Source organism: Chlorocebus sabaeus, chromosome 8 (assembly GCF_047675955.1).
Source record: "Chlorocebus sabaeus isolate Y175 chromosome 8, mChlSab1.0.hap1, whole genome shotgun sequence".
In the NCBI taxonomy this organism is placed as follows: domain Eukaryota; kingdom Metazoa; phylum Chordata; class Mammalia; order Primates; family Cercopithecidae; genus Chlorocebus; species Chlorocebus sabaeus.
Window position 1 is genome coordinate 19340947 of NC_132911.1, and position 14023 is coordinate 19354969.

The 14023-nt window shown below is 41.0% G+C and overlaps 1 protein-coding gene across 2 annotated transcripts in view; it reads left to right on the forward strand.

Moving 5' to 3' along the window:
• Nucleotides 1-11663, forward strand: part of INTS10 (integrator complex subunit 10) — a 34655-nt gene extending 22992 nt beyond the window's left edge. The window contains exons 14-18 of one of the 2 annotated variants that reach the window (XM_007961799.3): nucleotides 2562-2641; nucleotides 3790-3952; nucleotides 5341-5434; nucleotides 8814-8891; nucleotides 11245-11663. In XM_007961799.3, coding sequence (XP_007959990.1) covers nucleotides 2562-2641; nucleotides 3790-3952; nucleotides 5341-5434; nucleotides 8814-8891; nucleotides 11245-11401 — 572 coding nt within the window. In that variant the 3' untranslated portion in view covers nucleotides 11402-11663. The remainder of the gene's footprint in view (nucleotides 1-2561; nucleotides 2642-3789; nucleotides 3953-5340; nucleotides 5435-8813; nucleotides 8892-11244) is intronic. The other variant, XM_007961800.3, reaches the window with a different exon arrangement.
• The last annotated feature ends 2360 nt before the right edge of the window (nucleotides 11664-14023 follow it).

Consider the following 14023-nt stretch of genomic DNA (forward strand, 5'->3'; position numbering starts at 1 on the left):
TCAATATTATTATGGTGCCATTTCTCCCCAAATGTATCCGTAGATTCAATGCAATTTCAACCAAAATTACGGTAGACTTTATGGTTTTTGGAGGTTTTTTGCTAGAAGTTCACAAAGTGATTCTAAAATGTAAGTGGAAATATTATATAATCTAGAATAGTCAAAAGTTTTAGAAAAGACACAACTACGTGACTTACACTACATAATAACAAGAGTTAATATACAAGCATAATAATCAAGGCAGAGTTGACAAAATATTGACATAAGAATGGAGAATCCAGAAATAGACCTGCATAGATTTGATCAAATGATTTTCAGTGAAGGCATCAAAGTAATTCAATAGGGAAAGGAAAGACTTTTCAACCAGTGGTGCTGGAACAGATTACTTTGTGTATGTTTGAAGTTTTCTACAACAAATTGTTTAAAAAAAAAATCTAGCCCAGACTTCTTCAAAAATTAAGTATTTCTGCAGAACAGAAAGTTTCTGGTTGAAACTCATGACCCTGTAGATGAAGACTCACAGCTTGAGAAACACTAAGGTGTACAACTAGGAGGCAAGGTATATAATTAGGTAACAACATGTTCAACTTGGTAATGCTAAGTTAGTTTCCAGAGTGGTTGCATGACTTTATATACCTTCCAGAAACTGATTAGGTGGATAAGACTGACCTAGCTGACTTCAAGACTTATTTTAAAGCTTTAGTAATTAAGATAGGGTAGTAATGGCACAGGGGTTGACCAGTGGAACAGCATAGAAAACAGAAATAGATGACATTAAAATTCAGTGGGGGAAGAATGAATTTATTCAGTAAGTGGTACTAGAACAATTTTTTATTCAAATGTAAAAAACGACAATAAAAAAATGAGATCCCCTCCTTCACACTTCATAGACATCCTGTAAATTTTAAGGTTGAAATGTGACGGCAAAACCTCCAAAACTTCTAAACTTTTAGAAGAAAATTTAAAAATAGAAAGATTAGTAAATTTGATCACATTAAAATTAAAATACCAACAAAGGCTATTACAATCAAAGTGAAAAGATAAGCCATAGATTGCCAGAAAATTGTCTATCACACAAAATCAACAAAAACTTAGTATCCAGAGTTTTGAAAGAGCTCCTCCAGACCAATAGGAAGCAATTATCCAATCCCCATAGAAAAATAGGCAAAGGACAGGAACAACAGATTCAGAGGAGCAGAAATCCACATGGCCAAAAACTATTTGGAAAGATTCTCAACCTTTTGTCATATGGGCAATTCTGAATAAAACAATAAGCTACCATTTCACACACATCAGAATGCAAAAATTGAAGAGGCAATGACTGTTAGGGTGTGAAGGAACACAGTGCCAGGTGCTTCTGGGAGGGGTGTAAAGTCATGCAACCATTCTGGAAACCAGCTTCACATAACCAAGTTGAACACGTCATTACCTAATTATTAAATGTACCTCACCTCCTAGTTGTATACCTTAGATTCGTGTTTTTCAAGCTATGAGTCTTCATTTACTGGGTCATGAGTTTCAACCAGAAATTTTCTTTTTTAATGAGATAGAATTTAATAATATTTTTTAAAGACATCTCAGATAAGAAGAGAGACTATTATTTCATGCACCTTTTGTTTTGGATATATCATATTATGTAAGTATGTGTGTAAAGGATCCCATGTGAAAAAATATATTTATTTCTTGCTATCTTGCCTCTGAGCAGAGAAAGATAACAGACATACAGAACACAGACCAAAAAGGGAAGATCGAGATCTTGCTTTGAAAGCTGTTGCTTAAAGTTATTTCCACAAATGTATGAGAATATGTAAGAATGTATATTTATCATTGTAATAGTGAAAAATTGGAAATGTCAATATCCACTGTAAAAAGAATGAATGCATCAATTACGGTATATGTAGACAACAGAATACTATATAACACTGAAAATGAATGAACTGGAGCTACATGTATTGATATTGATCAGTTAATAAACCTGAACCACATGAAGTTCAGTAAAAAAAGCAATTTGCAGAAAGATACATACAAAATGACACCATTTATACAGTAGACCGAAAGCACGCAGAACAATCCATTGTTGCCTATGTGTGTAACAGTCATAGGAATGACAACCACTGCCTTCAGAATTATGGCTACCTCTGGGATGGAAGAGAATGGGATCAGAGAAGGATACACAATAGGCTTTAACTGATTTTGTGATTATTGGTACTAGAAATGTTTAAAATTAAAATATTAACATTTCTTGAAGCTGAGTGGTGAGCACACCAGTGTTTATCATATTCTCTGTATATAATTTGCTGTATATTTGAAATGTTTTCTCATAAAAAGTATTTAAGCAAGTTTAGGAAAGAATATTGATAAATGAAATCTAGAGACCATCAAAAGCCAGTTTCACCATCACCAAGTAAAATTGTGTTTCAACTATATTTGAAATCGTGTGACTATTGCATATTCTTTGTTTTTTTGTTTTTATTTAAAGAAAGCATCTTAAACAGTTGCTTTTCAAAGCTGTTTTCTCTGATCATAATGTGCATTAACCTAACATTGTGGACTTCTGTTAGGTTCGGATCTGAAGCTCCTGCCATGTACCAGCAAGGCTATCATGCCATACTGCCTGCATTTAATGTTAGCCTGTTTTAAGGTAAGCTCAAAGTTGATTAGCTTGAAAAAAATTTAATTTCAAATATTCTCATGACTTGAGAACTTGAGAACCTTGTGAAGGATTGTTATTTTAGTACTTTCCAGAGTGACCCAAACAGTTAGAAAAGCACATGGGCTAGTAATTAACAAATCTTTATTAAATGACTGCGCTAGGCAAAGAGAAGTCAGAAGTTCTCCCCGTCCTCGAAAAGTGTAATAGTAGGACAGATATGCAAATAACCTTGACTGTTGTAGTGTTTGGTAAATATTTTATCAATATAAATACCTTAGCTACAAAGAAAGGGAATACAAATTGCGGTTGGGTTCACGGAGGGATAATGAGTTTGTCATTGTAAAGATGTGCTAGATGAAGCATGTTAGGCGTAGAGATAAACACCAGTAACAGCCCAACAGTTGTGAAAGTTCCAGGACTTGAAAGAACACCAAGGCCCTTGGCTGCAGGTAGAGCACAGCCTTAGAGCAGGGAGGCTTCATTGTTTCTAGAAGGTTTGTCGGCCAGAGAGTAAAACATTGGGACTCCACTTCAGTGCAGTAACTCCCAAACAACTCATCATCCATATCACTTAGGGCAACAAAAATAATTTAAAGTGTGATTTTATGCATAACCGCTCATTTGAAACAAAAACTCTTGTGACCATTTCTCAAGTTCACACTTCTGCTTATTTCCTTGTGGCTCATCGCCTTTCCTTCCCCCCAATCCCATGTTCTCTGCAAACAGTTCTCTCCTAGATGGCCTCTTGCCCACCTTCTGCTCCCATCTGCTCCCCTTCAAAGAAATCTCCAGATTTATTTCTCAGTTACACAGGATCAATCAAAGTTCTCTACCCCTGATTCCCATATGCAAAAGCTTCAGGCCCACCTGTGTCTGACTCCCACCTACACACACTGCCAGCAGCTGTGCACAGCCCAGAGGGAGCCTGAGGCTTCTTTGGTTAGAATCCACCTTCCTTAGAAGGCAGCTGTGATGTTTACCAGCCATTTCCTTTTGCCTTTGTTTCCTTCTTACTCTAATGACCTTTATCACACATTTGCACATACAGCATGTTTTTGGAAAGTGATGTTTGGTGTATTTCAGATTACCCTGTGACTTCCCTTTCCTTCTCTCTTGTATAAATCTTTGTCTTGCAGCTCAGAGCCTTCACAGACAACAGAGACGACATGGCATTGGGACACGTGATTGTGTTGCTTCAGCAAGAGTGGCCACGAGGCGAGAATCTTTTCCTGAAAGCTGTCAATAAAATTTGCCAACAAGGAAATTTCCAATACGAGAATTTTTTCAATTACGTTACAAGTATCCTTTTTTCTTGTTTAAGCATAACACATTCTGATTTTCTGTAGAATGAATACATGATACAAAAAGAATGAACCATTCTGGATAGAAATGATGATTTTTACTATTTTGCAGCGAAGAGAAGGAATGGGGATTAAAACCGGGGCTGTGGCAATTGATCTTGTGAAAGTCGTAAAAGACATGATTCAAGGAGTTGGGAATCTTACCACCCTCTTCCATTTTCCACTGCTAGCTGACTTCTCAGAAGGTAGCCAAAATGCCTCCAGTAATAGCCTACAGGTTGCTAATAGGTCCGGCTTGCCTGGTGTAGCCATGGAATATAATACTAATAGTTCCTCTTGTTCCATCTATCAAAAGAATGCCTCCTGTGGCCTCTGGGGACAGTGGCTGTGCCCTCTGATCACTTGTTAGGGCACCCTGCCATAACTGTCTTACCTACCAATGAGTACCCACCAGAGGTGCTGCACAGCACAGTAGCTGCTTCTGACATTAGGTAATGCGTTTATTTCACACTGTTTATTAGGGAAAGACCTTTGAATTAAAGGTTAGTTATCAATTTGGGTGTTTTTACTTCATTGCTTATCTTGTTACATCATTTCTGAATCACAGGGAATATAAATGATATTCTTGTTCAGGTGCTCAGGGCAATAGTTTTTATTTTTCTTTTGTTTTTTTAGAGTCAGGGTCTTGCTGTGTCACCCAGGCTGGAGTGTCGTGGTGCGATCGTAGTTCACTGCAGTCTCAAACTCCTGGGCTCAAGAGACCCTCCTGCCTCAGCCTTCTGAGTAGCTAGGACTGCAGGTGTGCACTACCATGCCAGGCCAAAGTAATAGTTTTTAACCTTTTTTGGGACAGATATCTTTTGAGAATCTGATGAAAGTTACATAATTTTTCACTAGAAAAATGCATACATGAATGTCACTGATGTATTGCATAAAGTTTGGGTGACTCACAGAAGCTTCCTCCTCTGATGCATCTAAAGATCCTTGCACCCCAGCTCTGAAGAAGTCATCACCTTATTTTTATGAATTTTATGTTCTGTAACACCAAACAATGCTCCCTACTCTCACCACCTCTTTCATTTCTTATTAAGAAAACAAAAAGATTTTGCTCTTGTGATCATGTAGTATTAATTCTCATCAATATGGAAAACACGTTGCCCTCATGCTCTTTAGCCTGGCACATCTCCTGCCAAGAGTTATCTGTGCGAGGGAGCTTGGTGGGTATAAGAATGAGGTTTTGGAATCAGACAGATCTGGGGTCAAATACAGAGTCTGCAGTTAGTGGGGTGGCAATGGGCACGTTACTCAACTGCCGAGAACCCATTTCCTCATCAGAGAGAACTGGCACCTGTTTTTACCTGTGGTTAACCTGAATCTGGCCTGCAGATATTGATATGCTGGAGGAATTTGCCTACTTGAGAACTCAGGAAGGTGGGAAAATTCATCTGGAATTACTACCCAATCAAGGAATGCTGATCAAGTAAGCATGCTCTCTTTTGCTCTTCCACGCTGAGTGCTCACCTTTTGTGTCTTTGTATGAAGTATTTGTAAATGTGTATACCTATCAAAACTTTAATACAAAGGACTTTGAACCTGGTCTCTGTTTTGACAGTCAGTTTGATTCTGGGTTATCTTTTGAAAAAGTTGCATTTCCTTAACTACATTTCTTAAAACACTTTGCTTAAATTGGGGTATTTTTGTCACATTTGCAACTTTTTCACTGGACAAAAGTCTCATTCATGGTATCTTTTCCTTTCAAAAATTTATAGGGTGATTCTATAAGTTTCTGATTAGTCACAGAGTGCCTTTAATTAAGAACAGCTGTGTGGCCAGGCGTGGTGGCTCACACCTGTAATCTGAGCACTTTTGGAGGCCAAGGCGGGCAGATCACCTAAGACCAGGAGTTCAGGACCAGCCTGGCCAACATGGTGAAACCCCGTCTCTACTAAAAATACAAAAAAAAAAAAAAAAAAATTATCCGGGTGTAGCGGTGGGCGCCTATAATCCCAGCTACTTGGGAGGCTGAGGCAGGAGAACTGCTTGAACTCAGGGGGCGGAGGCTGCAGTGAGCCAAGGTCGCACCATTGCACTCCAGCCTGGGCGACAAGAGCGAAACTCTATCTCAAAAAAAAAAAAAAAAAAAACAGCTGTGCTTAATTAAAATTGTGCTGGGTTAGAAAAATTCTTTAGGAAAAACTACAGACTTTTTATTTATAAACTACCTATAAAGCCCTCCTATGCAATCCTCATTACTTACACAACACAAAGTATTAATAGCCAGGTGTAGTCCCTCTAAGAACACACCTGTCCCAAGAAATGATGGTGGGAGTGGTTGGTCTCCACCATACTCCCCTGAACCCACAAGATGTTACTAAAATTCCAGGTTGGCCCAGATGAAAATGCCAAATTAGTGACCATTTATGATTTTTAAATAGCTCATAAATCTTGCTTCTCTCCTTCAATCCTCATTGTAGTTTCGGTAATATATTCTCTCTGCTGTAAATGCCACGTGTAGTTTTATTTTCATACTTCCTCCTTTGCTTCCTGCACATTCAGTGTGTCTGTAAGTCAGTGTTAGAGTTTCTGCAAGAGACTGAATCCTGAATGAGAAGAAAGTACTGCTAAAACTAAAAACATTTTTCTTTTTCCCTCAATGATGGAATAAACTAGTTTTCAGTTGTTGAACGCAAAACTCCACATCTTGTTCTATCTTGATAGTCTTAGAAATGCCGAGGGAAAGAAGTAAGAAATGTTCCTTTGAGATTTCTGTAACCTCAGTAATTTGCTGTATAGCAAACATTTCTTTTTATGTCTAGCAAGAATAGGGTCTTGTGGAATCCATTCTCAAGAATGGAAAGATTAAGTGTTTTTTTTTCCCTTTCATGTTATAAGTGTTATTAAATTATAAACTTTTAGAATAAAAGGACAATGCTCTTTTTAAAAATATACAAGACCTTTCTGCATTGGGTTGCTTAAGCAGGATGGACAAGGACTGGCATCTTCCCATCCCCATTTACTTTTCTAAGATCATGAATTGAAACTATGGGAAGAATAACTGTTGTTCAAAATATTCTTAACAGTGTTTGGGGATAAAGATTACCTTTGGATACGGAAGCCCAGGTAACCCCTTTTGTATTGTGATTTGTTTTCTAGACTTTGAAACTGGATATACAAATACAGCCCAAATCAAGCTTTTTAGTTAATTCCCATCAGCAGTCACCATATGAGTTAATACAGAGACAGCCAGAGTGGAACCGAAGTCTGTGTACATAGGATTAAACCTACGGATGATTATCACTTTACCTAGATAATGCATAACTATTAGTGCAGGTGTGAGAGACGGATTGTCAAAAAATCAACAGTTGAACCTCAGACTTCATTGTACTGAACCTTTCTTCTTTTACCAGTTTTTACTGAGCTGAAGAGTGACATAAGTCCATGTGGACAAACCCCAGGATGAGGAATGAGAGCAAGGGAGTGTTGGGTACCAGCTGGTATCACAGGGAAGAGTGTTTGGAGCTGTTTGTGTAAAGGATACCCATCATGCACTTCTAACTAGTGAGGGATAACTCCAGGCTCTGCCACCTTGATCAATATGACCGTTAATTTCTTGTAACTTTCTAGAGAAGACAAGCCTCTTAGGAACGCTGCAGTTTCATCAGTTTGGAAGCAGGAATAGGGATTATTCCGTAGTGATCTGACCGTTTAGGGATTTGCCCAGAGTCTTCACTGTGTGAATGTCAAGGTTAATTACTTATGCCTAAATTAACATGGTAGAAAGCACACTGCTTAAGGCAGAGAGCTCTTCCTCACTGAGGAATGGTTGGACTCTTCATGAAACAATCTCAATTCCTTTTCCCTTTGGGTTCCAAACAAGTTCTCGGAAGCCATTACAGACCTTTTGGGTGGTCCCTCCAGATGAGTGGCCGAGATGGTGTGAGCAGTGTACACTTCTCCCCCGGGGTAAGGCTGTGAGTCTGCCCTAGCTGTGGCATCTGGGATGCAAGCAGGTACAGTACCAACACTGAAGGCACCCGGTGCTTCACTCGAAGGAGGGAGAAGCTCTTACTCTGTTATACAGACCTTTTGCTCTTAAGTATTTTAAAATAGAGAAATGTTTCTGTGCTGATAAATGCAGTATCCTAGTTGTATTAGAGTGGATTAAAATGGAAAACAATGTCCTACTTATACTCTGAATAGGGTGGATAATAATGTTCTATGAGGTGATCACCAGCTAATATACTAAATCTTTGTTGTTACAGAATTCTGCACAGCCATGGGTCCCGGACTCTTTTTTTCCCCCATCTGTTCTCAATATGTTTTTGAAATTCAAACTCACCCTTTTTTTTTTTTTTTAAATCAAAAACATTGCCAGACCATTTAGTCCTCTTGGAAGGGCCTCTCCGGTGGGGCTTCAGTCCTGTTAAAGATGGTTACCAGACATCACCAGGTTGAATGCTGGGACTGGTGTACCGTGAGAAGAGTGGAAAGTAAAGAGGCTGGCTTTGAAAATGTGTCTTCTCAAAGGCTGCCCCTACTCCCTGTTGCCATTCAGCTGCACTCCATCGTCCTCTTCCTCACTGGTCGCTTTTTATACCACCTCCAAAGGGGGCTGAGCTCTGGGACCAGGAACTGAGACGCCTCTGGACACGCACCAGCAGCAAGCGGGTGCAGTGAGGGCTGGCTAGCTTCTCCCCAGTCTCCTTAAACTACCCAGCCACAGCCAGGGGCTTGTTGAGGTTAACGAGTTTCTGTTTAGTCTGCTTCCAGTCTTGTGTATTTTCTCTGGAGTGTTGTTTTTGCAGTGCAGGGTGAGTCGGTGTGGGTGTTTGAATGCTGCTGTTTGCTGTTTTTTAAAGGCCTTCTAGCCCTCCCATGGGGTTGCTGCAGCAGGAATTCTTACCTGTGCTTCAGCCCAGCATACAGACTGCTGACAGGTACCAAGTGGAATAAACGCCCGCTCATAGTGTGCTGTTTGTCAACATGTTCACTGCCCATGGTTCTCAGCTCTTTGTTCCTCAGTGCTCTTTTTCATGCTTTCTTTATTTTTTAATTTGTTCTGCATTTTGGCAAACCATCTGGTTGTAATATTGTAACATTTCTTATTTTTTTCCATAAGTTGCCAGTGTGTTTGTGTTCGATTTAAAAATCATTATGGATCTAGAAAAAAAAATGAAAGCTATTTAAAACTGTATTCAATTACGTGCACATTAGCTTAGGTGCACTATGATTCTCTTTTGATAAAACGTTAAGGCTTTTGGTCATATACATTTAAGGATGCTGACATTTATTTTAAGTACATTTTTACTTGTGGATATTCATACGAGTGACCAGTCGTAATGGTCATATTAGCAATTAGTTGCCTGGTATCTAAATAGGCACTAATGTGGTTTTTTTCCTGCTACTGATGTTTTTTGAGACCTTACCTTTCTGAATTGAAAATATTTGATAGGCTAAAATGCCACATTTATTAGCTGGTTTATCCTATTCTTAAACCACAAAAGTTTACTCATTCTCTTTTTCATCATAGTGGCTCTAATAGAAATATAATTGAATTGTGCCACTCTTTATATATGGAGATAATACAACTGGACCCTGATTGGCAGGATGTAGCATTTAGTTATATTTTTAGTGGTATTAAAAGCAGAGTTTATTAGCCAGGCCTGGTGGCATGTGCCTGTAATCCCAGCTGCTCGGGAGGCTGAGGCACAAGAATTGCTTGAACCCAGGAGGCAGAGGTTGCAGTGAGCTGAGATCATGCCACTGCACTTCAGCCTGGGTGACAGAGCAAGACGCCATCTAAAAAAAAAAAAAGGAGGGTTTACCCTTTAGCTAACTGTCTGCAAATGCCAGTAACTTCCACATGGTCAGAGGGTCAGCCCCGATTTGAGGCTGCAGCCTGGGACCCAGACGAGCAGTATCTCAGGGCAGCATAAAATGGTTTGCAACTATCCCAGTGGGACCTCACTGACGCTATGTCCTAACTACTGAGCTACCCACCCAGACCTGACGAGAGACAGTCACAAAGAACTGCGCATTAACCCCACGGCCCTGCTGTTTTCCTCCGTAGATCTTTAAAACATCCACGGGCATTAGAAGGTTCTGTAATAGCTTTACTTATCTAACAAAGCTGGATTTTTTTTTTTCATCTGTCGTTTTACAACTTGGTGACTCCTGTTGTCCATATTTGATATGATAACTAATACAAGTTTTTAAAAACAGAAACATTTTAGAGTAATTTCAACACTTTTATCTTGCCCAGAACATAAAAAGTCTTCAGTTTCAATCCTTATAACTTTGTGTGAGGGAAATTAGCAGCAGGGTGGGAAACAGAGGTGACTTTTATTTGTCTGAGTCTACCAAATTGCTGAACTAATAGGTACAACTCCCTTCCTCTTAACTGAGCTGACTGATTTTTGCTAGATTTTTCTTTTCCTTTCTTCATTTTGTTTCTTCTGTTTCCTGGGATTTCATGTGTGATTTCTTTTTCTAAAGCACAACTTTTGGGGCGTAGTTAGAGACCTTTTTTGCCTGTGTCCCCACCACCCCTTCCACACATGTGCAGGTCTCCCCTGAGCGCCCGGACAGCATAGGACCACGCAGTCCACTGCCTCTGCCCCTCAGAGATTCTGCCTCTCTCTCCCGACCTGTGCCACATTCTCGTGTCAGGACCCCAGTTCCCCCTGCGTTTTCTCCAACATATGAGAGTCTAGATGGGCACGGCATTTAGAGGAGCTGCCCTGTTCTGGTGTCCTGGGGAGAGAGAGGTGCTCGTGACCCGGCTATGCAGGAGCCCTGAACCTTTCTGGGAGTACCAGCTGCGGGGGCCATGGTGGGAGCTCACTTGGGTGATTGGCTCATTCAGGTCTCCCTCCTCCTTGCTGCTGCCTCTGGAGGGTCTGCTGGCCTGGCTGGACACGAGCTCTTTGTAGCCAGTATGGACTGGACCCATTTGGCCCTAAGTAACTGAATTGTGTACCAGTCAGCAGTAGGGATGCATAACACCAGAGTTTCATTGATTCAAAGGCAAAGCAGGTGGCATTTCACTGAACACTTAAATGTTTGAAATAACCTTTTATAGAGTGGGAAAGATGTCTGTCTAGTTTTAAGTCTTTCTGAAAAGGAATGGGCTGGAATGTTGGGTTGGTTGCAGCTATTCTTGTGTTCTTTTTAAAATATCTTAACTTATACTTAGATATGGGGCAGGCTTTATTCCTACCCAAGTAGCAGCGATCAGTGATGCTGGTGCTAACCCCTGGTCTTTGTCTGTTTCCCTATTGCTGACCTCAGGCACCACACGGTAACTCGAGGCATCACCAAAGGCGTGAAGGAGGACTTTCGCCTGGCCATGGAGCGCCAGGTCTCCCGCTGTGGAGAGAATCTGATGGTGGTGCTGCACAGATTCTGCATTAACGAGAAGATCTTGCTCCTTCAGACTCTGACCTGAGTGGAGACCTGTCCACCAGACACAGCTCGGGACTGTGTACTTTTAGGAGAAGACACCCAGCAGTGATTGACGTGGCACGCAGCCGTGGTCATTGTTGCTGTTACAAAGAAGAAAACCAGCTGAGTTCTAACTCCTTGGTTGCTTAAAAGTAGTTCCCAAGAGTCTGAGAAGCTATCTCTATTTTTAAGAGTCATTTTTTTGTAATTTTTGTAAAACAAAGACCCAATCTGTTTTGTAAATAAAAATCATCCTAAAATTTGAAGTTTTTAAAAATTTCTTTTGATTCTTATGAGTTTTTGAACAGGGGTGCATTTTTCTTCTTTTCTAAGCATATAGCAAGGGGGAAAATCCAGCATAATTGAAGTGGGTAATGAATTTTACTAATACAGATACTTAAAAGACATATATCTTCCATGATCTTAAGATTTTATTTTTCATAGTTAGGCTTTGGTCAGTATTACATGTCAACATAATATTAGACGTTTTCATTCAGGTGGTCTGTTTTTTAGAAACAAGGTCTCACTCTACACCCAGGTTAGAGTGCAGTGGCACGATCCTCACTCACTGCAGCCTCAAACTCCTGGCCTCAAGCAATCCTCCTGCCTCAGCCTCCCAAGTAGCTGGGACTACAAGCATACACCGCCATGCCCAGCCATTTGTTTTTAATTTTATGTAGAGACAGGGTCTCACCATGTTACCCAGGCTGGTCTCAAACATCTGGCCTCCAGCAATCCTCCCACCTCAGCCTCCGAAAGTGTTGGGACAACAGGCATGAGCCACCATACCTAGCCTCATTTGGGAAGTTTTAACACCAAAAACATTTATGTAAAAATGAACTTGAGCCTGACCTCTCCCCACTGACAGTCCCCTGAAGGAGAGGTGCTCAGGGCTGCTGAAAAAGCCCAGGACAAGAAGTGGAGGTGAGAGGCGAGGTGAGCCGAGCAGCCTCCCCACTGCTGTTTGGCTCCAGGAAGGCCCTGCTGCTGTGCCAGAGTGGCCCACTGGTTTCTACCCAGGGATTTTGGAGCCAGGTGGCCTTGTGTGGCTTTGCATCCTGGCTTTGCCCTGCCCTTTGCTTGCTATGTGACCGTGGACAAGGTAACTTCTGTGTGCGTCAAGCTCTTTGTCTGAAAACGGAGCTGAATGGTCCTCCCCTCGCTGGTGGTTGGGAGAATGAAATGTTGCTCCCTGTGAAATGCTTGGGAGGGGCCTTGAGCGTAGTTAGTGCTGGCCAATATTAGCTATTAGGCTAGATTTTTTTTTTAGTTAGACTAATTTTATTTTCCTTTTGCTCTTCATGAAATAATACAGCAAACGTCAATAAAATTTGTTTCAAGGGAGTATTTAAGAATGAAAGAGCTAAGAAGTTTTGCAGTTACTCTGCGTAAAAGGTCTTAGAAATCTTTTCTAAATAAAGATCCTTTCTATAGCTATATTAAAATCAATAAGATGGTTTAAATAAGGCACATCTGATCTCAAAAATATCAACTAGCTTGTTTTGCAGTGTTTATTAGTGTAATATGAGTTTACTACAGATATATAAGCAATCCTTTTTTTAATCATGGGATGTGCTGTCACCTAAAACCTCCCAAATTAAACACTCTCACCTTTTGGTTTTCTAACACTGTATTAGGGTTCTCCAGAGGGACAGAACTATTGGATAGATGTATACATGAAAGGGAGTTTTTTAAGGAGAATTAGCTCACATGATCAGAAGGTGAAGCTCCACAGCAGGCCGTCTGCAAGCCGAGGAAGAAGGAAGCCCGCAGTGGCTCAGTCCAAGTCCAAAAGCCTCAAAAGCGGGGAGGCCAACAGTGCAGCCTTCAGTCTGTGACCAAAGACCCGACAGCCCATGACCAACCACTGGTGTAAGTCCAAAAGTCCAAAGGCCAAACAACCTGCAGTCTGATGTCCAAAGGCAGGAAGCATCCAGCACAGGAGAAAGATGAAATCCAGAAGACTCAGCAAGCCAGCTTATCCCACCTTCCGCCCACTTTGTTCTAGCCTCGCTGGTGTCTACCCAGCTTGAGGGTGGGTCTTTCTCTCCCGATCCACTGACTCAAATGTTAATCTCCTCTGGCAACAGCCTCACAGACACACCCAGAAACACCACCAGCTATCTAGGCATCCTTCAACGCAACCAAGTTGACACCTAATATTAACCATCACGAACAGCTTCCTCAGCTCAGTGTTTGGGGGGCAGTGCACATCACAACAAGACTTTCTGATACTAGCTAAAAAAGGATTAACCATCTTTTTAAAAATGCAGTGGTGCCACTTCTCTGTGAAGAGGCTGTAGAGAAAGGGTCACAGAATAAAATGGAAACTCAGACTGAGTTTGCAGAAAAGGAAGGAGCTGGCGGAAAACTGCAGACCTCTTGGCACATAATGGCTCCATCCAAATCACTGCACTAAGAGACCTGACCAAACTCTAGCTTGGCTACCAGCAGCTTAAGGTCATGACCCCAGTCCCACTTAAAATGCCTGCCTGAGAAAGCCCCATGCCACCAAAATTCATTCCAGACCAAACCAGGTGATAGGCAGATAGGCCCCGGACTCTCTCTCAGAATAGTTACTTTAGAAAGGTTGCAATTATACATTCTTTGCCCTTTGAGCTGCAAA